The sequence below is a fragment of the Numida meleagris genome, chromosome 1, assembly GCF_002078875.1.
Source record: "Numida meleagris isolate 19003 breed g44 Domestic line chromosome 1, NumMel1.0, whole genome shotgun sequence".
Classification (NCBI taxonomy): Eukaryota; Metazoa; Chordata; class Aves; order Galliformes; family Numididae; genus Numida; species Numida meleagris.
In genome coordinates, this window is record NC_034409.1 from 40,269,603 (window position 1) to 40,296,394 (window position 26,792).

Consider the following 26,792-nt stretch of genomic DNA (forward strand, 5'->3'; position numbering starts at 1 on the left):
AAAACTAACATATTGACTTTGGATCACAATATTCCTTGAATGCACTCTTTTTCCTCCCTACTGCTCCATCATCATCAGAGCAAATAAATGAGCACTGATAAACGAGTGGATGAGAATGCTAGTAACATCCTTACCTAATTGAGTTAGTGGAAAAATGTAATTCTGAACCACAGGAATAATTTAATTAGAAGGGTGCACTTTCCTTGTTTTGTGACTTCATTTCCTCCAAAGTTCTTCAAGCTGTTATATCATGAAACTTTTCTAGCAATAATAAATAATTTTTAAATATTTAGTGAAAAACCGCATCAGAATGCAAACAGACCCCTTCTAGAATACTGAAATAAGCTAACACATCAAATTTTTGCATTCCACTGAACAAAGGCCAAATTGTTCTCCCATTAATGCCTCCTCAAACTGATTTCATTAATTGAATTAGGTGTAAGGGATGGCAGACTTTGAGCATTAAGAGAATTTTTGCAGGAATAAAATATTGAGGAAAAAGCTTCGCATGCCCTCTCTACTTCTGTACCTCACAGACAGAATTGTTGTGACATGTTGAATTTTCCATTTGTTTATGCATCTAAGGCTTTTTGGTCTACCTGTGTCCTCACATATGTAGTCTGTAAAGTCAGCAGGATGTTTGCAGTGTTGATATTTTCCTTTTCAGTTCTCCAGCAGGGATGATAGAAGGGACCCCGCAACTTCATGCCAATGCATGGAAGGTTTCCTCAGCTTGTTCTGTGCCTATCAATGTTCCTGTAGTTGATCCCTGCAACGTTAATCAGCAAAATAGTATGTTTTTATATGGAATTATTTGCATCGTTTTGTTACAGGATTTTTTTCTCTCTGAGTGTGTTTCACTGTTATTAGTCATTAATTAATATATGCTTGTATTTTAACTTTAGATTTATATGCACACTCTTTATTTTCTTCTACTTTAGTAAAGACAATTTTGTTCCCACTCATTTGGTGTGGAAACTAAAATAATTTAGGTGAACTTTCTGTGCTGGCCACAAGTCTTAAATTTTGCTGTCTAGAATATGTAAAGAATGTTAAGCAGAACACTCTGTAGTCTTGCAAATTCTTCCAGCTAAGAGGACTGAATGATATTTTTGATGCATATGTCCTGATTGACAAAGAAAGTACATGGGACAATGTCTTGCCTAGCCAGTGTTCAGATCAAAAGTCCTGTCTTTGTCCTCTCTGTGATTATCTAAACTTTATTTAAATGCTTCTTTATCCTCCATCTATGCTCTCACACACAAACCAAGGCAAACAATCAGATCTGCAGATTTGTTCGAATTCTTGACTAAAGATTTATTTTTGGCTCATTGACATGCCCAAGTTTTGTGTTAACTTTCACTGTCTCCCTCTCTCTGCATTGCTGTTCTTTTCAATTAATGAAGACAATGAGCAGAGATTGGTTGCCAATTCTGGCAGAGTTTTTAATGTTTCAGAAGTAAGGATGTGGGATTTGGCCATGCTTAGAGCCTGTGGGAGTGAGCCCAGAATAACCGTAAACGTTTAAGAATCTGGCCCATTGTAAGGCTTTTTGTTTAAGTGCTCTTCAGCACTGGCTATCGTCTAAAGCAGTACATCTCAGCCAAGTTAGCTCTCTCCAAGATACTTCATGACTTTCCTTCAGATTTGTGTTTCCTCAGTGAAGATGGAGTTTGACATATATGTCAGCTGCTTAGAGCAGGAGGAGAGGCTAGATGACCTTCTGGGGTCTCTTCTACCTTTCATTTTCTTGTGATTCTTGAAAAATATTTCTTGGCTATGTAATGCTGTTGTATGGTACCACCTGTGCTGAGCCAGCACAATCACGATTTCAGGCCTTTTCTGGTCTGAATCTGATGAAACTGGAAAATAAATATTTGTTTTTTTACTTATTTTTTCAGGCTATTTTTCAATCACATCATGTTCACTCCTTGAATCTTGTTTACTGATAGACTCCTGAAACCCTTGAGTCAGCATGTATATGTGAAAATGAAGAGAGATCAGGAGGGCTAGAGACACTCTTTTTAGCAGCAAAACTGGCTTAAATGATTCACACTACAGTGTCCCTGAAATATTCCACCAGTGCAGTGGGAGTATGCTTCAGTGGTAGAAAGAAGGTCTGTTGGTACTAGAAGGTCTATGGCCACCTTGGGGCCTGCATGCCCCTGAGCTCCAGTTTGTAATGCTTGCTGAGTTGGCATATCAATAATAATATGGCCATTACCAATTCCAAAGCCAAATGAAACATTAAGTGGGAAGAAACCGTATTCCAAGCTTTGGAGGACTTTTTCAACTGTTTTGAAATACATTATTTTTCCATTTATGTTTCCCGCATTAATATAGGAAGGCAAAATAGTGTTTTTTTTTAAAGTTATTTTTATTTTAAATTGAGTTTGTTTTTGAGGGGGGCTGCTTACAATAACAGTTTTAAACTATAAAACTTTCAAGAAATGCATTGTGTGGAAATTCTTGTTGCAAAACTAGTCAGTTATTTTTGGGTTTATGTCTATGCTATTTATTTGAGTAATTGCTGTATTAACATGGATCTGTCTAAAACATTGTCACCTTCTCTTAGTTGGATATGCATCTCACTGTGATATCATCAATCAAGAAGTCTTTGCTCCCTGTCATGCCTACATCAGTCCAGGATTATACTACCAACTATGTCGCTTTGATGCCTGCAAATGTGGCAGCAGCTGTATGTGTAATTCTCTTGCACACTATGCTTACGTCTGTGGCAAGCATGGCATTGCTGTGGACTTCAGATCCCATATTTCTTACTGTGGTGAGTAATGTCTCCAGAATGGAGACTTTTTTAAAAACATGAAAAATTTTAGAGACATCATTGGCTTCACAAAGTAAACCCATTGATTTCTTTTTATTTTTATTTTTTTTTATTATTATTATTTTATTTTTTTTGTGGAAAATAGTATTGTGCTAAGGGTGAAAGACACACTCAGAGGAGAATGCTAGTAGCCTTTATGTTAGGCATCTGAGTTGGAGACTGTGAGCTGCCTCACAGAGGTACCTGTCCCTTTCTGTTGGCTACAGAAGGAGCTTAAATTTCTAACGTTGAGCCTCTAAGTCATATGGAAGCCCATGTTAGGTTACAGTGGTCAGCATGGTTATAGCTAGTACTAAGAGCATCTTGGGGCAACAGAATCAAGGCTGTTCCCTATGGGAAGGTGAGACAGGGTGAAGGGGGCTCCCTGGGGCAGGCAGAGCAGAGCAGGCAGGGGTTTGACAAACTGGATATAGCATATCTGTGGAACAGCAGGGATTAAAACTGGGAATTTCTAAATTATAGAGTCATACCTTAATTTTAGCTGGACAATTTTTCCTCTCTTGGAAGTCTGAATTAGGAGATAAATAGACACACACCACTCACACATTTACACAGAAACAGAAAAGACACTGCCTGCATCCAGCTAAGGATTTTTTCTAACATAAGGCCATTCTGAACATTTCCAATATAAGGAATGAATAGAACAGTAGATTTCTGTCACAAATTTTAACTCATTTCAGAACAGCAAAAGACAGTTTTGCATTGCTGCTTTGATCTCCTACGATATATTGTCTTGTTTTTTTTTATTTTTCACATTTTAAGAATATGTTGTTCTCTCTTCTCTCCTCCTCTCTTTTCTCCAGCTGTGATGTGTCACAGTGGTATGCTTTATCATCAGTGCTCTTCTTTTTGTAAACACTCCTGTGCTTCACTTTCTATGGCAAATATCTGTGGTGATGACTGTGCGGAAGGATGTAATTGCCCTGATGGGAAATACTTTGAAGAATCAGTCAACTTTTGTGTGTCAGTGTAAGTCATACAAAAATAGAATATATGTGTAGGCACATCTTTCTGCTTTCTAGCAAGGCTGAAAATAGTTTTTCTGTTATTTCCCTCAATATGTAGACTGCACTTCAGAGAAGATATGTCACATTTCTGTGCGGAAAGGTGATGAATATTTTAAAACTCTGGAAAGAATTTTCACCTAAAAAGCTTGCTTTTAGCACTTAAGCAAAAATGAGAAGGGATGTACTTAGTACCAATCTATAAAGTCATGGATAGTATGGAGAAAGTGGCTGGGAGTGCATTTGCTGTCTCACAATGCAAAAATCTTCAGTTAAATGGCTGGAAAGGTCAATGAAAGGAAATATTATCTGTAATTTTGTACCTACAGTTTATGTCTTACCACTGTAGGTAGCTACTGTGTTCAAGTACTGAGTAAAAACAGGAATCAATATTATATATAAATTTCAAGACTATTCAGTTACTGCTGTTAATTGTGACATATTTTGGAAAGATCAGTAAAGTTAATGCTGTAGAAATAAAAACTGCTTCAAATGATTGAAGAGTGTGAGGTAACCAGGTATTATTGGATGGCTCCTAGGGAGTTCTGTTACTGCTTCTATTTCATTTGGCTCTTATCAAGAACAAGGATAATGGATTTTGTAATGATAATTCCTCTGTCCCATTACTTTGAACAGGAACTACATCTTGTCATACTACTCCCATATCTGGGAAGAAAATATATCTTTAAGATTGTAATGTACAAAAATAGCAAATAAGTAATATGGAGATTGAGTATAAGTCTGTCTTTTTTGAAGATGATGGCAATATTGCCATTGACTTCAGTACAGCTAGAATATTAGAAATATGTTGTAAATATAAATACAAACTAAAAGAGAATAGAATAGTTATGTTTGAGGGAACTTTAAAGAGGCTGACTTGGTTAGCTTTTCTTATCATAATAGCTTGATAAATGGATTGCCCTTAAATCACATTTCATTTTGCTTTTGTATCTATATGCATGATTATTCTTTTGGCAGATCTGCGTGTCGTTGCCATTACAAGGGCAAACTCCTACAGCCTGGAGAAATTCTCCCCATGCCAACAGGTTCCTGGTAGGTTTGAGTATCCAAGGTTTTTATCTTTTGTGTATGCTACTCACCATCTCTTTTGAGTAACGTTTCTTGAGTAATATCTGTCTTGAGATCTCAAAAGCCTTGAGATTTTTTTCACACAGAACGAAGATCTGTTGTATCAAGATCTTATTTCTATTAAAACCTTAGTAATAGGTAGCTTAACACAAATTGTATTGCATACTCACTTATTTTAAAAAGAGAATACCGGGAAGATTCTGTCAGCCAGGAACTAAAGAGTATCTCAGAATAAATACATCAAGGTTGCAGTGCTGTTCGTAGGCTTGGGCGCATTATGATAGCAAAATGAGACTGGTTTCCAAAGAATAAACAGTGTGATTCTATTTCAGGAAATCTTTCAAACAAAGACTTGTAGAGATCTATGTTTGTGTCCTTTTCTATTATTAATTTGTGATGGAGTCCTGACCTCAGTGAGAGAAATGGAGAAACCGCCCAGGTTTCCTGGTCAAATGTGTTCATTTTACATGGAATACTCTTAATCTGCTATTTAGAAACATATCTGGGACCTGAGTATCAAGGCTGACTCTTGCTGAGGTCTTGTAATGTATAAGATATAATAGTATATAATATATAATTGTTACAACTGCAGCATTGTAATCATTCAACTGAAGAGATTAGAATAGGAGCTTCATTTTCTACCACTCCTATGCTCCGTTGTTTTTTTTTAAATGAGAAATTAAGTGGATTAAGTCTATTGTCTAATGTGTTTTTCTGCAATTCTGGATTTTATCAGCAAAATAATAAAGCTGTGCATTCTGCCTTCTCTACAACACAATTTACATTGCTGTATCCTTCTGTAGTCACCATGGGAGATAAGGTTTTGTGTTACACAGCCAGCATCCTGAACCACCTGGCCCTAAGCTTTCAGAGATGCTCAAATACCCAGCTTCTTTTCAGTTTTCATGAAGCTTAGGCAACTAAGTAGTACCTAAACTGTGAGTCTGGGCCCTCATTATATATAAACATTTAGAAGTGCCGTCAAAATGCTGGGCAAATTTCAGATTCTAATCATTTTAAATTGAGTTAAATTGTATTATGTTTTTTAATGTGGTGACTACATACATTTTCCCCTAGAATAAAGACGGGTTTGCTTTTCTTTTAACCAGCCAATGCTTGAATGGAACAGTGAAATGTATTGAAGCTACTTCAGAAAACACAGGTAACTCGTGGTCTTTTCTTGTCTAACAGTTGCACAGAGAAAGCTTTTGATGCTGAATAATTATTTGTTTTCTCATATCTGTAACAATTTTGAGAGACTTACTGTCACAGCATATCTAAAATAGGAGATTAGGAGCACAAGTCTTTTTGTGTGTGTTTAAAATTTGTAATATATTGCCACTTTATCTTTTTATATGTAAGGTGTAGGTCAGGATTTCTTCTGGGAATGCCTATATTTAGGCTTGTCATCCATATTTAGTAAATTTTAGGGCCTTGATTTTTAACAAGTAAATTTTTAATGAATTTCTGGAGGATTCAGAAGGGGTTTCAGTACACTGTAAACTATGCCACTTGTAAAGACCCTGTCTACTTGGAGTATAATGACTTAATCTTTATGAATGGTTTGTGTATCAGATCAAGGGTGCGTAAATCCAGACGTTTAATATCAAGCATTTTGTTTTTACATTGCAACAGGTGTTAATTACCTATTTCTGTAATACAGGTTAAGCTGTAGAGTTTAATCGAAATGTATTCTTATAGATACTATACAGTATGCAAAATGTGCATTAAAATAAAAAGACTGTGAACTGAAACAAGTAGAAAGCAGTCAGAGTGAAAGAGCATCTGATCTCATTTAACCTGCATTTTACATTTGAAGTTCACATGTGCCCTGAAGGAAAAATCTACTATGACTGTAGATCTCCTATGCCTGGATTACCAGCAGCAGGTGTGAATTGTGGGATCTCCTGTGCAAACCTTGCCATGAACTTCTCCTGTGTCCCCTCACCGCCCTGTGCCAGCGGCTGTATTTGCCCCCCTGGGTAAGCTTTGGCAGTTAAATACATATTTCCACAGTTTGGCTCTAATTTTGAAACTATTGTTCTATACATTTTTGAAATTACAGAGTCACACTTAAAAGGCCAGCGCTGTAATCTCTCTGAGAGTCCTTTTCTCCTTCTAACCAGCATGAGGCTCCATGCTTAATGCTTTCTCAGTCCGAGTCCCACAGTTTCTCCATCCTGATACCATGATTCCTGTATCTCACGAGATACCCAGCTTGCTCAAATAGTCTTATCAACTGTTATTTTGGGCTGTCTGGACAGGTGACGTAAAACCATAAAGTAAATCATCTGTGATCCTGCTTACTATGCAAGTAATTGTCTCACCTAGATTTCTAGTCAGGCTAATGGTATTGATGAGACAGGGAGAAGGGAAGGGGTATTGGATGGATCCTACACTCCTTCCCTTCATTCGCTCCCTGCTCTTTTGAACTTAGCCAAAGTTTTTGTTCTCTCCACTCACATATTTGGATTTGTTGCTCAGAAACAGTCTACTGAGCTCTGTAGGGGTCAACTCGAAGTAAGAAAGAAAGTTAAAAACATCTACTACCATTCCATTTTTCCTGTTTTCCCAATACCTACTGTGTGTACTTTCAGATTTGAAGAGCCATATATTCTGTGCAAATTGCTACAATTTGATCTCAGGTGGAGTGGTAATCATTTTTAATCAGTATTTTATTTGAGTATTTCCCTCAATGGTAGTCTGTGGTCCCCTGACAATACACTGATTGTGCATAGATCACAGTGTAATGAGGCTGTGAGAAATCCCCTTCCAGAAACTTGTAGTGTTTGCAGGTGACTAAGCACTAGTGATGAACAGATTTCAAGCGTAGCTATTTAAGTCTCAACTAAGGATCTAGCTTTTGAGAACATTGGTGTTGTAGAAATAATTCTATTTTAACACAAAAATACATTAATGTTTACAAGATGTGATAGAAAAACTATTGTTTGCTCATTGAACTGTACTGATGTACTTGTGAATTTACATTTTTATCTTAGTAATTCTTTTATTTTAAAGGATGGCTGAGCATAGAGGGAAGTGTTATATTCCTGACAGTTGTCCATGCACATGGAAAGACAGGGAATTTCTATCAGGAGAAGTAATAGCTACACCTTGTCACACATGGTGAGTGACCTCTATTTTGCATTCTTCCAGATCATCCCTGCCTAGTCACAAAGTGAAAATGACATAGAAAATGTGTTGAGTACACTGAAAATCAAAAAATGTTTATGCTTGTTCATAGACAGTTGGAAGAAATATCTTTTATTATCCTCAAAGTCTTGGAAAAGTTGAGAAACTTTTGGATGAGAACTTCTTCTGGTCTGAAAAGGAAGCAGCAGATAACTTCAGCTTTTCAGTTCCTATTTTTTTTTTTAACTTCAGTTAAAAAGCCATCAAGATCCAATGTTTGATTACACATGTATCTGGTAATCTCTGAAAGAAAAGTCATTTTGTATTTTTGGAAATAGAATATCAGGAAAGAGAACCAAGGATAAAAAAAGGGAAATTAAATGTATAACAATGGTAAATAGTCCTCTCCTTGGGAACTGCATAGTTTGCAGTGTGAGTTCAACATTCAGCACGTGGGACCATAAGGGAAGGAGATGGGAAATAAAAAAAAAAAAAGAAAGGAAATAAAAAAACAACATTAATTTAGAAAATGGGATAGTTCCTAGCATCTTTTCTGAAGAACATGAAAGAGTTTTTCATCCACTGTAATTCACTAGCCAAAATATCTATCTTTATTTTATCTATCTTTACTTCAATACATATAGAATTATTTAAAAAAAAAATAAAATGACCTAATAGTTTTTAAACATCATTGGCAAATTGATTGAGCTTATAGATTTATACATGCACAACTGTATGTTGTGCATGTAAAGGCTGTCAGTATTTTCTGTACTCCTACCTTCAAACAAATTTAAGCAGCTCTCTGAATGTAGCTGTCAGGGAAGGTAATCCATCAAAGTATGAACATTTATTTCTTAAGCTTGTTCCATAGTTGTCTAATGCCCTGAAATCTTACAGGTAGAAACTGGATGTCTTCTGCACTGAATGTACGCAGTTTACTTCTCAGAAAAATTATAAATATTTCTCAAGAAAAAATACATTGATTTTCTGTGAATATGTTCTCTCAGTATACATGCGCACAGTCTTAGCTATACTCCAGGCAGTGATGGAAATATTTGCATAAGTTGTAAAATGTTTAATATTTTCCCTTCATTTTTTATGAATGCATGCTGTATCTATGTGCTGCTGGCCAACCACAACACTTTTCTGCCACTGTCACTAAGAACTGCAAAGGCAATCTACAGAATAGCTCTGCACATCAAGGTCTGAAGAACAGGAAGATACTGATTGTTGCATTTCTTTACAGTGTTTGTCGGAGAGGGGTATTCAATTGTACTAGTTATCCCTGTCCTGCTGTATGTACTATTTATGGAGATCGACATTATTATACTTTTGATGGCCTGGAGTATGATTATGCCAGTGACTGCCAAGCTTACCTGCTAAAGGTAAGAGGATTGTTCATATATATGTTCATAAGTCCAAACGAAAATTTCCACGAGAGGACAAATATTTGACACATCAGGAAATTATATATAGAAACAAGCATTAAGAAAACAGGTGCAAAACAGATGTGTCTTAAGGAAGATTCTGTAAGTGCCATTTTGTACTCATTCATTTGAAAATGGGCCGTGGATGTGTCATTATGTAACGACGTGGTCGAGAAAACTATAGAAATCAATGTTTTCTGCTCTACCCTAACCACGCTTTCATCATAATGAGGGAAGAATAACACTACAGAAACTGCTCTACAGCTAGGTGTAAGTGATCTGCATCAGATCTGGAGTGTATGTGTATAATCATATCAAACACAATGATTTCACAATTGAACAGTGGAATTCTTCATTAAGATTGTCTGGCAGCTGCATGCTAATGTTCCTCAGAGCACACATTTACAGGATGTTACTAACCTTTTTTGTTTAGAAATACCATTACTGACATTTAGAAATATATTCTATTACTAACAACACTATTGTTTGTTATCATTGTTGCTATTATTAAGGCTAAGAGTTTGTTCTGATTTACAATAAGGTGTTTAGAAGAATATTCATTTTCTGTCAACCCTAAAAGTCTAACTGTAAGAAAAAGCGTGGTTTCTCAAAAAGGACTACTGCAAATAGTTTGTTTCATGCACACTTTTGTAGAGTATTCACAGCTGTGAAATAAAATAGATTGGCCCCAGATTTTTTTTCTGTAAGAATACATCATAGAAAACTCCTAGTATGTTGCATGTTGTCTCAGAAAAGTAGCTCTTACTCTTGAAGATATTTGAACCTTTGCAAAAACCTTCTTCCTTTAAGATGCAAAAAATAGAGTTAACTTAAACTGTAAAATCATCTCGCCTATATGATAGGGTAGAAAGTTGGATTGTCAATTATCAATTCTTATGCCATCAGCCAGAGAGGTGGTCAAGGCAAATCTTGACTGCTTTTTCAAACCTTAGTATGATACTTGTATGTTTTGCTTTTACAATCAAATGTCACCTACCACTCCACAGCATATGAAAGCAGCTGTTTGGAAACAAAACATATGGATCATTTGGAGTCCAAGAATAAAATTGACAGTCACGTAATTAAGGCATGTGGAACACTGCAAATAGTCTTTTCATCAGGTGAACATGATAACCTAAGGGATGAAACAGCTGCTTATGTAGATCTATTCTTCATCTTTCAGAGCTTTTTCCCTCGTACTTAGCTAACATGAGAAAGTATGGCTTAATTTTTTTTCATGATTTTTCATTTCTCTTCAGTATATGGAAAACTTGATTTATATAGAAGGAATGTTTATTACAAATCAAGCATTGCATAATTGTGTCTAGAACAGATAATATATCTGTGGGCTCATTTTTGAATGTGAAATGTTTGGAAAAGTTTTAGGGGCAAAAAAAAGAAACAGAAGATGGGATCATGGGCAGATGCCCAGGAGCTTTGAAGGAACTAAAATACAGAATTGATGAACTATGTGATGTGTAATCCTGGAATCAGAGGAATGGAAGATGGGAGTATAACCAAGTATTTTTAACAGACTCCTTGACTGAATTTGGCAGGAACAGACCAGTACATCTGATTTCCATATGAAGGAAATTAATTGAAATTATAGCAAAGATAAATAACATGATATTGGGGAAGAATTGAGCTCTTTTTGTTAAAAAATGTCATACGAGATGAATGTTCTGAGTTATTCAGTGGAGATAATAAGCAAATGGATAAGGATGACCAGGTCAATATGCGTATATTTTCAGACTTAAAAACTTTTGGAGACAGATTTTGACAAATATTTTTTAGAGTCCAGTCTCTAATAGGTTGATATTGAAGATACTTTGAAAGATGAATTAAATCTGAGAAGTTAAAGGATGGGAATAAATGATCTTTTTTAGAATGGAGAGAACTTGGAGACTTCCCGTGGGGATCTATGCTGAAAGCTCTGTTCAACATCTTCAGAAACCATTTTGAGAAGGTTTTGTGGAGATTGAGCTGACAGAGTGCTGATGGTATAGAAACAGTCTGAACAGCTGAAACAGAAACAGACCACCAAAAATTTAGGAATATTTTATGGCAGAAAACACTACATGATGAAATGAAAAATGCAGATCAGTGCACATGGGGAAAAAAAATTATGGCTATGCTATTATGAAGATAGGTACCAAATTGCCTATTAATATGTACAGATTAAATTTTATGTGAGAAAAATATAAGAAGCAGCTGTATTTGGCAGCCTGAGTTATAATCCAAGGTGTTATCCATCCTCTAATTTCACATATGCTTTTATTTGCATGCATACAGTTACACCACAGTGGTAAGACGTGTGGGCAATTGTACCATTCACTGATGTGGTTAAAATGCACTATGCATGCAGACATGATAGCATGAGCAAGGTGCTCTTTCAAAAGAGCAGAGGGTTCCCCGACTGTCTTTTGGTAATCATCCTAAGCTGTATTTTGGCCATGTGCAGTGTTGTTTTATAAATAGCAGTGTCAGAGTAATATAATGAATCACCCTTGAGCTTCTCTTTATACAGAATTTGTACTAGAGAGACCTATTATCCAAATAGACAGGCCAGATGAAAGGTGGGAAAGTATGTGAAGTTGCAAAAGGTTAAATACCTTACCTAACACCCTGGCAGGCAGAGCTGACCAGGGAAGCCTTGTCTCCTAAACCACGCTACCCATCCTACAAACCAATATATCCACATATTTTGCTTAAAAATAAACATACATATGTGCTACGTTCTTCAGGTTCCCTGCCTGCAAGTCATTACAGAGCATCACAGATTTGATAGTTGCTAGTGCAAGTTTCACTGATTTACCAGTAGTTTGCAGTACTGTTTTGAGCTTGATTTTTATGGATATCAGGTAAAAGGCTCATCAAAAATCTGAAATTTAAACTGACATGATCATAATATTGTATATATATACAACACTGTAATAACTTTGTCCTTTTCCTTGTAGTCATTTTCCTAATCTTTTTCCTGTGGGAACGGGACCATTTCATCTCTGCTATCTTAATACTCTAAACAAAGATTCCATAGCAGTGCAACTAGGGAAACTAAAACTACAATAAATTTCTTGACATGTTAATACTTTGACATAGAATTGAGTCCAAGAATTATCATTTGGATTCCATGTCCCTGGTGGCAGGATAAAACACCGTTCCCATCCACTTCACCAGCACACACAGTTTCGTTTGGCTGTTAGCCTCTCTGAATGTGATATGTTTGAACAGCTCTTCAGTTTGTCACTGTATTGCACTCTACCAAACAAAGAAGTCATCCTCTGCTTCTATTATGTTTTTAATAAAGAACTCTTGTGCTCCAGAGGGAGGGAAAATCAAGTATTGACTTTCAGCCAATTATGAAACTTTATACTTTGTTTTTAACACCAGTATCACCTTTCAGATGTTTTTGTTTAAGGCAGCAGTAGGTGAATGAAAAAGCCCTTTATAACTAGTTCAACAGATATATACATTAATCAGACAATGACCACAAGTATTTAATGCAGCAATCAAGAATATTAGGAGTTACCTTGCTCACTGAGAAGTAATGTTTCTGTATGGATAGGTGACATTCACAGAGAAGACGTCAGTATTTGTTTCTAGCATTTTAAAACCTGCTTCAGTAATTTGAAAGCAGGAAAAAAAAAAAAAAAAGAAAACCTCAGAAAACCAAGTCATTTTTCTATTATCAGTGTAGATCATGTAAACTCTTTGTTTTACCCAGACAGTACTGATGAAATCATGCCAACCAACTTCGTGATTTAAAATATTTAAATACTCTAATTTCTTCCATTTTTCTGCTTGTCTTCTGTCTTCAGTGTACTGCATTCTTTCCCAAGCAAAATGGTGTTACTTTCTAGCAAACTTTTACTTAGTGTTATTTGTGTGGGCAGTATATTTCTTCCACTTTACTGTTGCATAGAACTTTTACAGTAAAATTACAATCTTTCTATTATATATGTTGGACTTCTTTCTAGCTTTGTAGTGGTTTCCAGTCCTGCAGTTCAATGTATTATTTACTGAGGTGTGTAGGGTCAATATGTTTGCACTTCAAAGCCCTTCAGACTTGTTCTCTTCCAAGAAACAGAATTATATTTTCTCTGACTTGGGGAAGTCTTCAAGGAATAGTTTAGAGGGACTGTTCTTGACCATGTTAAAGGTACTTTTAAAATCTTTTTGATGCAACTATGAAGGCTCTTTTAAAGACAACGTTGCCACTAGTTTTAGTGTGCTGAAGGACCTTTTCCCAAATTATTATCCTGCTGATGAGCAATCCCATGTGTTAGATAGCTGGTCTGCCCTGAAGCATACAGTAAGGAAGCTCTTTTCTTACATATGCTTTATTTTATAACGATACAAATTTGAAGCTGCTAGTTTTTGCTCTTTTTGTTCAAATGTTTAATACTGAATTTGGTTGATGCATTGATTATATTTGACCTGTTGCTGAGATATTTAATTGGATTACCAAATTTGTTAAACAATGTTTGTGTATAAGGTGCAACAACCCTGCACAAAGCAACAATTCTTCAATTATTCATTTGTCACATCTGAAGAGGTAGAAGTAGCCTATATCCCACTTCTCCTTATATAATATGTAATTAATTTATTTATTTTTGTGCAACTATTTTCATCATCATTTGTGCCAGGTCTGTAGATCCATGAAGTTAGCAAACCCATAGAATGGAATAGTAATTTTCTGACCTCTCTCGTAGCCTGCTGGTAGAGTTAATACATTCTACTTGCAGTTGGTCATCTTATGGAAGATTACAGCTGCAGGTTCATGGTTAGCTAGCATTGTAAAATGAATTGTTAATGGTTAAGAAAACTATTTTCTTTTAATGGATTCTGAAAATTTTAATGAGAAAGTATCTAGTGTTAAATTTGAAATTACAGGTGTTTTAAATTGGAAACCTGACTCTAAAAGTAATAATATTTTATTCAGAAAATAAAATTGTAATGTGAGTTTCTGAACAGAATGCTTTTAATTTTTTAATTAACCTATCTAATTTTCAAAGCCACATTCCAGCAAATACTTTCATGAGTAAGTGGTATGCTGAAATATATTCACCTAAAATACTTGTCAAGTAATTTACAACAACAGTAACTGTGTTGAAATAACGATGTGTTTCTTGACAGTTTATGTGCAAATTAATGTCCAAAAAAGGAAAGCTACTTTTCAGGGAAAATATTATTTACTGTGAATAGTTTGCCTCGATCTAGTTGCAAAAAACACCAACTCTTTGCTTTCTATCAATCAATTATTTTAGAGGAAACAATTCTGGTCGCACCCTATTTTCAGTGTCTCTGGAAGTCCAGCAAGGGTCAGTAGCCAGATCCCTGTGGGAGACATCTCTTCCATCCTAGTCTTCAGCTGGGCAGCTTAGAGCTCAGATAACATTGGCTTGTACCTGTTTTTCCATTTGTTCTATCCCATCTGTGAGCAGAAGATTTAATTACAGCTGGCAATGGATTTATGCTCTGGTTCCATTTTCTCTAGATCAATGATTTCGGACTCAATTACCTCTACGTGCCTTTCTGTCTCCACCACCTGATTCTTCAGACCATTAAATTATGCAGTGAATGAATCACTTTTATCCTCCAACAAAGGAAAGATTTCTTTCAGTTTGTGCAGATTAGCATGGAAGGTTTCCAATAAAGGCTTGGGGAAAGTTTCTTGCCACAAGGTTGGCAATTTGGAGGAGCATGGTTTACTCAGACCTTAAACCCTCTTTCTGAGGACCGTGCCATGTAGCAAGCTTGAAGAAAGTGACCTTTTCACCTCAGATTTCTGCTAATGGGCTAATGTTCAGCATCCATCAGCCCTTTGCCCATCGTGATTCTAAAATATAATCCGATGACTGTCTGAAAAGCCAGATCACCATAAGAATGGCTGCCTCAGTTAGGTCACCTGTAGTAGGTAAAATTTTGTGGACAGTTGATGCCCACATTCTACTGATATAACAGTAAAAGGTGAGGAAAAGGTAGCATCTTGCAGCTGTTTCAGGAAGTTGTATAATACATTGTCAGCAGTGGAGGAGGGTGCTCAGGCTAGTCACCCATAGGGGCTGCTTAGCAGCTTATGGCCTCTGACTCTGGATGTTGTCAGTGAACTATGCAAGATGGGCATTAAATTTACTCTGGTTTAATTTAGGATATGAGTATTTTTTGTTTTTGAATGCATGGAAACTAAACTTCAGCCTAGAGTAGTACAGATAAATACATTTAATGTTCATTAAATTAAAAAAAAAAAAGGGGGGGGGGTTGAAGTTCCAGATTTTGTTTTAATACTATCTTTTGTTGGAGATCAGAAAAGGCAAATTTATCACCACTACATCCCATCCTTTTTTTTTTCTATTCTGTTATGCTTTATCAGTACAAATGAACAGCAATAAAATATTTTTATTTATCGTGCATTTATTAATAAAACAAAATCAGTACAATACAAACAAGTCCTGTATTAGTAATTATTTAGATATTTAAAAATGACATCAGCTGTGCTGCTGATTTCTATATAAGAACAGCTTGTGTTTCAGAATGTATCACTTGGAAAGAAATACTTGAGTGTTCCCAAATCCTTAATCTTCAGAGTATCTCATTTTTAATTATAAAAGGATTGCAGTGATGTGACCTGTGTAGAAGCCAAATCTGATACACAAGCAGGCAAAGCTAAATAAGTAAATCAAAAGATAATCTGTTTTAAAGGATCTCTTCTCAAATCTCTTACTGTATTTCTCTTAAAATATAAAAAAGAAAAACCAAACCTGTCCCAGCTATCTCTAATTTCATCAAAATTTCAAAACTGTAGAAATGCTGACTAGAAAAAAAAAATGTTATGAAGTTTGTCAAGAAAAATATTCCCTGTTACATACTTTATTAATATTTACATTTTTAATATTTACATTATTAGGTGTAGATTTATGACATTTATTTGGATTTTAAACATATTATTGATAAAACCCCAGAAGACCCAACAACTCTATACTGCCATAAAAATTAGTACAAAATATCAGTGTAATGTAGAAAAACTGATATGGTGATTTATCTTTCCTATTGCTTGTATAAATATACACATACTTGCAATGGATCTTTCTCAAGAGTTCTTGAGCGTTTATTCTGTCTGGATTTTATCATTTTGGGAAGTCACTTTTAAAGAAAGAGGAAAGCTTTAGCAGACATCTGTAAGTAGTCTGAGAATGAGTTGGTAGCTGGGATAATCTCCTTTTGAATTCTCTTCAGCGATTCTATTCAGTGATGTTGTTCTCTTCCATCTTTACTCAGTTGTACTACAGTAATAGGAACGTGCCATATCCCATAGGCTTATTGCAAGCTTCTTTGCCATATTTTAACTGTAAATGATCACATAATCTGATACTGTAGAAGATACTAGGAAATGAAACAATTTGTGTGCGTGTGTGAGCAATTTAGGTCTTAGATTGTTAGTTCCAAATTTTGCTTTTCTTAAAATATTTGTATAGAAATACAGAACATCGGGGGAAAATAAGTAATATTACTATTCCTTTTCTTTCTCCTGTGAGAGCATCATTTACTCTCCTTCTTATTATATTGTATCTCAGCTCTGATGCAGATTTCCTCCTAAACTGAGACAGCATGTATCAGTGCCATCTGCTGTCTTTGAACAATATTGCTCCAAAGTTTGAGTAGCTATGGGGAAAACTGATGACACAAATTTGAACAGGATGCAAAAGGAAGGATTAAATAAAGTTATACAGAACATATCTGTATCGTTTTGAAATGGTACAGGAGAAACTATCATACGAACAAAAAGAAGTAAGTTTTCCAATCAGTAATACTTCTTGGTGTAAATTGTGACTGTGTTTTGAATAATTAATGTTTTCACCGATTATCTGGAGATGAACCACCTTATAAAATGGCACAAGGAACTAACAGAGAAAGATCAAGTCAGGTGCCAAGTCATGTTCCTGCTCTCCAAAAACACTTTAATATTTATACTTAAGTGCTCACTAAAAATAGCCTAAGATGCTAATATATTTCTCTTTGCATCAAGCAGCTTGCTGAGGTAATGTTTTCAAATGTTACGTTACTTCAGAAGAAACTGATCACAGTAAACAACTACCAAACTAATTCTCAAGTTCCTGAAAACTTGTCTGAACAGAGCTAATAGTATTTCTCTTAAAGTATGCAGGAAGGAGAAAGAAAATTCTATTTTTTAAACAAATGTCCATTTTTTACATTATATTTGGATCTTCTTGCATATATTTGTTTATGTGGCTATATATGCAAACTTCTAACGGATCATGAAACCAAAAGGAAAGCAGGGCTGATCTGCCACTGTCCAGTTCTCGGTATGTCACTAGATGCTTTTGTTGACACCCTAGTTTGCAAGTTAGCATATGGAAGGAAACAAAACACACACACAGAAAAGGGAAAATTGGGTGATCAATAATGGAATTAGAGAGATTTTAATGAACCTTTCTGAAAAAAATAAACACAGCCACCTATAAACTGTCTTCTACCAGGCTGCACTGTGACATTATATCAGAGTGCTGCACAGTTGTTATTGGTTGATATAAATTTCTAACGGGATATTGAAATAGAAAGTTTCTAACGAAAATAAGCCCTAGCATTCCCAAGTGCTACTTGAAAAAAAGATAGAAGTACTATGCCTTTTTGTACAGGAAGGAATATGGAAAAAAAGTGCAATGAAGTCTAGAAAAAGAATGTTCTGAGAAGAAGGACTGACAATGAGCCCTTGACTGACTGCCCAGATCTGTGACTCTGTCTTCCTTGTTGCTTGGCAACTCCATGTTATCACAAAGAAACTGATATTAAGTTGGAACAGGCTGGATATGGTAATTTACGTGGGAAGATACTCTTGCAGTGGGAAAACCATTTTATTTCTAGTTTCTGTCAGCGTAAGTAGGTTTCACATGATGAACTGTAGTACATCCCCTTCGGGTACATTTTACCTAAAAAGGTAAAGAGCAACTCTGCCCTGGAAAGAGACCATGAAAAAAAAAGAAGAAAGAAAAAAATAGAAGAAAGAAAGAAAGAAAAGCAACAATGCCCCCACCACCTTGCTATTTATTAGACGTGTTCCTAGTATCTACTCAGACATTCTTCCAACAGTAGTGACAAAGGCTGGTCTGCATAACTATGTGGTTCCAGTACAGATTAGAGAGATGGAACTTGATCATTATCGCTTACAAAGTCACAGTCCCTAAGAACTACAGCGATTTGTCCAAGAGCTCACTGTCCTACCAAGCAGTAAAAGACAATCCTCACTTTATCAAAGTAATCCTAGTTCTTTCTTCACTATTGGCAATAGTTAAGCATTAAAATTTGATTGCACTTTATTTCTTCCTTGCTGATAACAGAGGCTGCTCATACAGCAGCTACAGACTAATTTGAAGACCATCATAGCAGTGGAGTAATTCAGCTTTGAATTTGGTTGGTACTGCATGATTGGAAAAAGAACCCTTTTTTTTTTATTGAGATGAATGGAGAGAATAGCAAGGGTCTGTACATAAAGCAAATCTTATCTTGAAAGCACTGAGCCACAAGAGATACATAATCCATAAATGTGTTTTTATATTTAGGCTTGGGTCTAAGATTTAAAGGGAAAGAGAGAATGTACAGAATATTCACTGTTTAACGAAACTGCTTTTCTTCTTAAATGTCTGTTTAACTTGTAGTTCTACTGAACAACAACCACACTGCATTCCCATCTCTACATTTCCACCCTGTACCATTTCCAGTAATTTAACACCAACGTGCAGTTCTACAAGTAAGGAAGTACTTCACATGTCTTCAGGACTCCCTGTTCTGGCTTTGGTCAGCGAAACGTTCCCTGTCTCCAGCCTTCTCTCTACTGCAGAGTTAACTTGAAATATAATTCAACTTTTACCCTTGGCTCAAATCCCAACAATACACAAAAACTTGTGCCTCGAGTGTGTTGATGCTGTTCAGCTGAAGGGATTGGCCTGGACTGTCAGAAGACACAGGCAGCAGTTTCAGTTAGCATAGCTAGTACAGCTGTCCAATGCTGCTCCAAGGACTTGTCTTCATTGCCAAAAAAGGTGTATTTTTACTGAGGGATAATTAGCCTAAATTAGCCATCCTTATTTAAAATAAAGCCCTCCATCTCTTTTCTTGCAGTGAAGACATTGCTTCCTTGTTAACAGAGGACCCTCTTTTAACGTGGCTAAGCTAACAGAGGAATTAACTTTGCAATGAAAACAGCCCATGATGTTCCAGGCATCAGTTTAGACCCACAGACTGCAAGCTAAGCCCCTTTCTGAACTGACTCATGGCAGGGAAGTATCTTCCTTGCTCACTTTTCACTTGGCCAGCGTAGGATGGATCAGCTTGCATTCTATCTACCGAGCTAATGAGTTTGTCTCCTTTTTAATTTACCACATCACCTCCAATAAATCCAAAAATGCTCTGGGCTGTTATCTGACACTGAGAGGAGTAATTACTGGATTGACTCCAGCAGCAAGCATGGCTTAATTAAAACGCAGTGTATTTCCCAAAAAGGTAGTGACCAATTTTATTCTGAGTGCAGCCTTAAAAAATTTTATAACAGGACAGGACAGATGAACGTCACTTTGCCCCAAAGCTTCCACTGCTTTTAAACTGAGCTTCCCTGCTAAAAGGTGAAGAGCTGCTTTCTTATAGCCCCTTACCACTGGCATCCCATCCTTACCTAACCCACATTAACTTCTGTGTTGCTAACCACACAACCTGCCATAACTGCTGTTATGGTAACATAAAGCTGCTAGCAGTCTCCTGTACCTTATGCTCATTGCATGCACTTGTAGAGTCTTCCATATGCCAGCCAGCAGCACCCTCTGACTTGTGGACCATGCTAGACTCAGGGCTGCAAAGTTGTAGCACGTCTGTGCAGCAACAAAAATACCTCTACACTTTGATTGTGTCTTTTTTTTTTAAGATTGAAAGTGTTCTTTAAAGTAGTCTTGTCACCTTGATTTTTATTGGATAAAAAAGAAAAAAAGCCGCTTCCTGCAGCAGGAATATTTTCTGTATGCAATATTTCTCACTGTTGGGAAAAAATTGCTAATATGTTTTTTTCATTCTTGAACTCTGATAAGCACAGAATAAATGAGTAGTTAGGGGTGCGCTCCCTGCACCTTGTAGGGATGCACTGAATCTCTGAGGAGAGGTGCCGAGGGAACAAACCAGGGCAGCAATCCCTCCTGCTGTGGCTGAGTGGAGCTCTCCAAGAGCACTGCTTGGAGCCAAGAGGAGGTCCCAGCACTGGCAATTGTTGAGAGCCAACGTTTTCACTTTGCCCACTGTTCCCATTAGCATCTGCAATTAGTTCTACCTAGTCATGTTTTCGGAGAGTGCTTGAGGGAGGGTGGGAGCAGAAAGAGAAGTTTAAAAATTGTTCTGTTTTTAGAACTACCCTAGTGTCTCCTAGGGACTGAATGACTCAGAGTTCATACGCAGAGCTTGCCACCTCAAGGATTTTTATTTAATATGTGTCACAGGTCTGTAATGACTGTAGGACTGAATTTGATTGATTGAAAATTAAACTATTTTCAGAAGCACTGTTACTGACATATTAATGTTATGAAGATAACTCTCTCATGGCTTTTGCGTAGTTACTGCCCCTTGTTGACTTGCACGTGTTGGTACAGAAGTGAAATGACAGGGAAAAATAAAGAAATGACAAGTGTAACTTAACTTTATTTTTATTTGTAGTAGTGTTATAAACTCTCCTAACATTGTTGGTCTCCTTTGTTCCAATACCAATCTTAGCATGGGCAATTACAGGGTGCATGTGTGTTTCCCTTAGGGTATGAAGGGACCTCAGAAGCTGCAGGTGAATTAACAAATATGTTGCGTGAGACTGCAAAAACAATTTTATGTGCTCAGAATGGAAAATCAATTTGCAAGCTGAACAGCCAAGTGATACAGGCTTGGGAGAGCATGGCTTACATTTGAATGTGAGGTACCAGCTCTCCAGCAAATCAAAACACGACAGGGTAGATGATACTTCTAAATGTTGAAAAAACAAACAAAGATTAAAAAACCCACTCACAAACAAATTATCATCAGAAACCTTTCCCTGCTCCAATGAGCATGACTCATGGATTTGTGAATTTTGATGGATGGTTGTAAAAAAAAGTTTTATCTACTACTGACAGATGGAAGGTTTCTTGGCTTCAGAAATATGAACTGCTGGATCTCAAGTACCATGGTTCAAAAATAAAACTCTTTTAATAACATGTCTCAATTTTGACAACCATACTGTGCAGTAAGTCTTGGATTCTACATATAAGCACATTCGATTCTATGATTCTATTTACAAGACTAAACCAGACCCTTATTTTAGGGGTAGATCAATCCTACGAGTTTGTGAAGTCATTAGAAAGAGATCTCACTGTTAAACATAGTGGTTCTATTTGTTTAACTCCAAAGTCTTAGTTTGTTGAGGGCACAGCTTTTAATTTAAAACACAGTTCCTTGATGGGTGTTTTTTTCTTGAATTTAATTTTGAAGATGTGAAAACATTAAGTTGTTCATCTTCTTTGATGATGAGCCTGGAATAAATCTGCAGGAACAAAGCACAATTGAATCTGAAAATAATATGATGATTTCTTCTTCATGTTGCAGAGCACAGATAACTCAAATATATCTGTAATTGCTCAGAACAAAAAGTGCTTTGATAATGATATTGTTTGCTCGAAGAATATTTTCATCACTGTTGGAGACTCTGAGATTTATTTTAGTGAACTTTCTGAGAAGCAGGTTAGTTATTTTCTTTCTTTTTTTGGGTTGCCTTTCAAGATAACTATTCTAAAGTTATGACTGTAAAGAAACATATTTTTGGAATATATCTCCCAGTCTGAGTTGATGCAGTATAAGTGCCTGGGCCTGAAAAAAACATCAGTTCCCAGGAAAAATATTGCTTTTTCACTGTCTTCTTCAAATTCTTTTTTTCATACAAAGACAACTGATCTAAAACCTCAAGGAGTTAAACCATGCTGGTATTTGTTTTGCTCCATTTGGTTTTGAAAGTGAAACCAAAGTACATAATCAAAGCAAACTTGAATGATCCAAAAAACAGGATATCAAAGTACTAAACAACATTTCTAGTAATGGTATTCATTCAGTTACACTGTGCAGATAAAGTGTGCTTTTGTATACACTTTACATTAGTAATTGGCTGTACACCATGGTAGAATTACTTTATTAGATCTTAATGAATATCCATTTTTGTCAGAGCACCTTGAGGGGACAGGAAAACAAGTCTAACTATCAGCTTTGGATGGCTGGATATTATACTGTGATACACTTTCCAGAACAGGATATTACAATTCTGTGGGATAAGAAGACCATGATGCATGTTAAAGTTGGACCTCAATGGAAGGTGAGCCAAAATAAAAACCTGAGATTTTATGTAGTTCTCAGTGTTGCTAGTGTGATATCCTCACAAATTGCTGTGATTGCCTTTTCTTCATGACTTTCCTAGTGATACAGCAGTTTAACAGCTGCTGGCATTTTCCAGGTAAGATATGACTGAGAATGTGATTTAATGACTGGAGTCCTGAAGAGAAAGGGGTGATTCCTGCCTGTATGTTTATTCTGTTGCTCCACACATCGTAATCTTGAAGATATACAGTGATTCAATGATGACTCAGAATTAATTCAGGGGTGGGAAAAGAGGATTAGATTTGAGTTATCTTGCATATTTTTCCAATTTTTGAGAACAGCGGAAATGAATCTGCAGGAAATACATAGCTAGCAACGTAGAAGAATGCTGGTTTATAGCACAGGTTGTGTTAGGCTAATGGTGGAACTGAACCCTGAGTCACAGAGGAGGCTGCTGAGATGAACAGATGGTGCTGTATCTTGAGTATAAATTTTAAAATATGAGATACAGGCAGGAAAGGATCTAGACAAGAACTGACATTTAAACCACATAAGTATTCTGTGACAGGGTTAAGGGCGTGGTGCAGGGAAGAATATGAGTCTCTTTCTCTTGCCATTTGCTCTTCTCTGTTCGTTTTCTGCATCAATATCTGCCTTGGTACCTCTGTGACTCAGTCTCTAGGTCCTGGTGTAGTAACTTTATAAGCATATTCAATAATTACATCCCTGCTCCACCTCTGCAATGACTGCATGTATTGAGAGGGAGCTCTTTTCAGTAAAAGAAAAGAAAACAAAAGGGCTCCAAGCTAGAAAAAAAATCAGATATTTTGGAGGGTAAGACTAAGTATCAGTAACCATCTAATCTCATTTTAAAGCAACATTATTGTAGGTTTTTGTCTCTATAGCCATAAAATACTTACTTCACATACTTGCTGATTTATCAGCCATCAATACAGATAAAGAAAAAATATATCTCTCTCTTATTCTGATTTACATTCAGCTAGCAGGGGGCTTAGGTCTAAAAGCTGTGTTCATGGGCACAGATACTCCAATCTCTTTCTACTTTCAGTAGCAGTTTTTTCTGTAGGCTCTAGGTTATCAAGATATAGTTTGCAGCAGTCCTTATAGAAAACGTGTTCATTAGACTGAGCCACGGTACCCTAGAAAAACAAATCTTTATATTTTACTGTATGTATATCATTTTCTCTATGTATCTATGTGTGTATGTATGCATATATATTTTTTTCATCAGCAGCACACTTGCCCCAACACAAGAATGTTGCAGCTGTCTCTTTCATAACTGCTGTTTTGAATGTTCTTGCTATTGTGATCTAAAATAAGAGGCAGCAAGTTTTAATCACAACAACTAGCCCTAGCCAAGCTTCACAATAATGAGGTAATTCACCTGAACTTTTGAATTCCAGATTGGATGCAGTACTGAGCTTCCAGAAAAAAAAATATGGCTATGTTCTTGAAGTAAGAACATAGAACTATATATAAGAACTTGTATATAGAAGAAAAAAGGATAACAATTATCTATTAAAGTTATTAGTAATAGGTTCCTCTAAGCATAGCAGAATGTCAGTGTAAGTGTAAGCCAGAGTTGCATTCACCTTTTTCAGTTTAAGAATATTACAGTCCATACTGATCATTATTGACTATTAGTATATGTAAAAAATACATCATTTTTCTCATTTAGGGTAAATTGGCAGGTTTGTGTGGAAATTTTGACAAATACACTTCAAACGACCTGACTACATCAAACAACATGGAGGTGAGAAATGCACAGGTATTTGGAGACAGCTGGGTGTTAGGACAGGTAAGTCCCATGTCCAGTAAAAATTTTAAATAAAAAGTCAATAATTTTAAATCATAAATGCATGCAGTATTAATACATGAAGTACAGGGATCTTCTAAATTCTGTGTCATCATACATATTTGAACTTTTATGTCTGTAGAATCTTATACTGTAATAAACATTTACTGAATTCAAATGAAACCATCCAATATTTTCAGGTAAAAATACATTGATCCCTAAATAAAATAGTTATTATAGCTGTCTGAATTTCAATTTTCTACAAATTTCATAGAATCAAAGAATATCTTCAGTTAGAAGAACCCATGAGAATCACCAAGTCCAACTCTTGGCTCCACACAGAACCACCAAAATTCAGTTTGCTTCCAATACTTAGGATCAGTCCAATTTTAAAAACAATAGTCATTTCTCTGATGTTGGAAGTATTGGGATGTTGAAAGTAAACAGGATCTGAACGCTGCAGAAAAAGAGGGTCATCAGCCCCCTGAGGCTGCCTCCTTACATACAAGTGCATGAGGCACTTTCTCTGCAGCACACGGTTAAAATTTGTCAGTCTAGAGGGGATAAACTGAGGAAGTAATAAAACTTCCATTCACGTTCAGTCCATGATTCTTTTTTTTTACTTGCAGTCTGTAAACCAGAGAGCAAACTGATGAAGCAATGGTAGTGAAGTGGTGAGAGAGAAAAGCTTAAAAAAGCATCAGGCAACATTCATAGTGGAAAGCAGACTTCAGAGGAGGGAAGAGGCTGTAGTCTGGATAACTGCAACTGTGTTTTGTAACACACAAGAATTATTTTATTCATATGTGCTAAGAAGGAGAAAGATCTTATAGCCTCGTGAACTTCCTGATAAATCAGTATTTGCAAAATATTCCCTTAGGATGTCTTCAAGACCCAGTTTTTAATCTGTTCTCTCCCTTGCTCAGAGCAGGAAATTGAACCAATATCTCTCACCTCATGAAAGAATACGATATCACTTTTGCTTTGGAAGAAAGCCTTTGAGGTTTATCTCCCTCAATCTCCCCTTTTGGATCTATTCTACACTTCATAAAATGTTTAAATTGTGTGAGCAAGCAAGGGAAATGTGTTGGTAGTTCTGCTGCTCATCTAGAAGGTGGTACATGAAGTGCATAAATACTTTATATGAAGTGTAGTAGTATCAACAAAAGAGAACAAAAGCAATACTCTCTTGAATGCTCTGTAGGATTGTAGGAGGTCTGGGTTTGGCCTCAAAGGAACAGAAAGAGTTGTGCTCTCCTATCACTTCACAAAGCACTGGAACTGTTGTCTCTGTGACCAGAGCCAGTTGGCAGCGTGTGAGGAAAGGTCCCAGAGAATAGCTCTGTTTGTACTCTTCCCTTTAAAAAACATACTTGTAGAAGCAAGCATAACAGGAATGCTTTGCTTTTATTCCATAAAAATCTTGAAGTTCTCTTTTTGCTTTCAATCCCATAATACATTATTTCAATTTTTCAGTTCAGTGGCTTCTTTAAAACACTGCAGTGTTTGCACACCTTGAATCCTACAGTGAACTTCTAGGATGTTACAACCTCTGCTTAAGCAACCCAGACTTGCACTTGCACTTTGTGTGGCCATACATTTTTGTAAAACCTCATATAATCTTCCAGTCCCTGAGGCTGCCAGAGCACTGAGGACATGAATTTAGTGTTGTCCTAGCAGGCAGCCCGTACTCAGCCAGGCTTGGCACTGTATCTGCCTTCGCAGTAGGTTGTTAGGGCCCTTTACAGAAAGGACCTCTGGCCCTTGCAGAGCTGTATCCTGGTCATCTTTTCTGCATTATAAACACTGGAAAGGCATAATTGGTAGCTGGAGGCCTAGAACCCAACTCTGCTGCTGGCAAATGTGCTGGCATTGGCACAGTGAGAAATGGAATGATTCCAGGGTTTCTTGCTGCCGGGTGCACATCCCCACACAGCATCATCAGAATACCCCAATGCTGCCTGTGGGTCTGTCACTGCTACCTCTGGGGCTCCTCTGCTGCACCAAGGGAGTATACTTTCAGTTGAACTCGTGTTCTTAGAGCTGAGTGCCATTTGGTTATATTTTTCTGTTCATTTGTTTTTCTTCTTGAAGAG

At 36.5% G+C, this 26,792-nt stretch overlaps 1 protein-coding gene across 5 annotated transcripts in view; it reads left to right on the top strand.

The window, feature by feature from the left end:
* Nucleotides 1-26,792, top strand: part of OTOGL (otogelin like) — a 96,503-nt gene that overhangs the window by 26,244 nt on the left and 43,467 nt on the right. For all 5 annotated transcript variants that reach the window (XR_002434669.1, XR_002434670.1, XM_021385251.1 and 2 more), the window contains exons 19-29: nucleotides 668-792; nucleotides 2,576-2,785; nucleotides 3,649-3,814; nucleotides 4,828-4,902; nucleotides 6,048-6,100; nucleotides 6,758-6,920; nucleotides 7,957-8,064; nucleotides 9,317-9,455; nucleotides 22,122-22,256; nucleotides 22,732-22,878; nucleotides 24,580-24,699. Coding sequence is in view for 3 of the 5 variants with exons in the window: in XM_021385251.1 (XP_021240926.1) it covers nucleotides 668-792; nucleotides 2,576-2,785; nucleotides 3,649-3,814; nucleotides 4,828-4,902; nucleotides 6,048-6,100; nucleotides 6,758-6,920; nucleotides 7,957-8,064; nucleotides 9,317-9,455; nucleotides 22,122-22,256; nucleotides 22,732-22,878; nucleotides 24,580-24,699 (1,441 nt within the window). In the remaining 2 variants the exon portion in view is untranslated. The remainder of the gene's footprint in view (nucleotides 1-667; nucleotides 793-2,575; nucleotides 2,786-3,648; nucleotides 3,815-4,827; nucleotides 4,903-6,047; nucleotides 6,101-6,757; nucleotides 6,921-7,956; nucleotides 8,065-9,316; nucleotides 9,456-22,121; nucleotides 22,257-22,731; nucleotides 22,879-24,579; nucleotides 24,700-26,792) is intronic.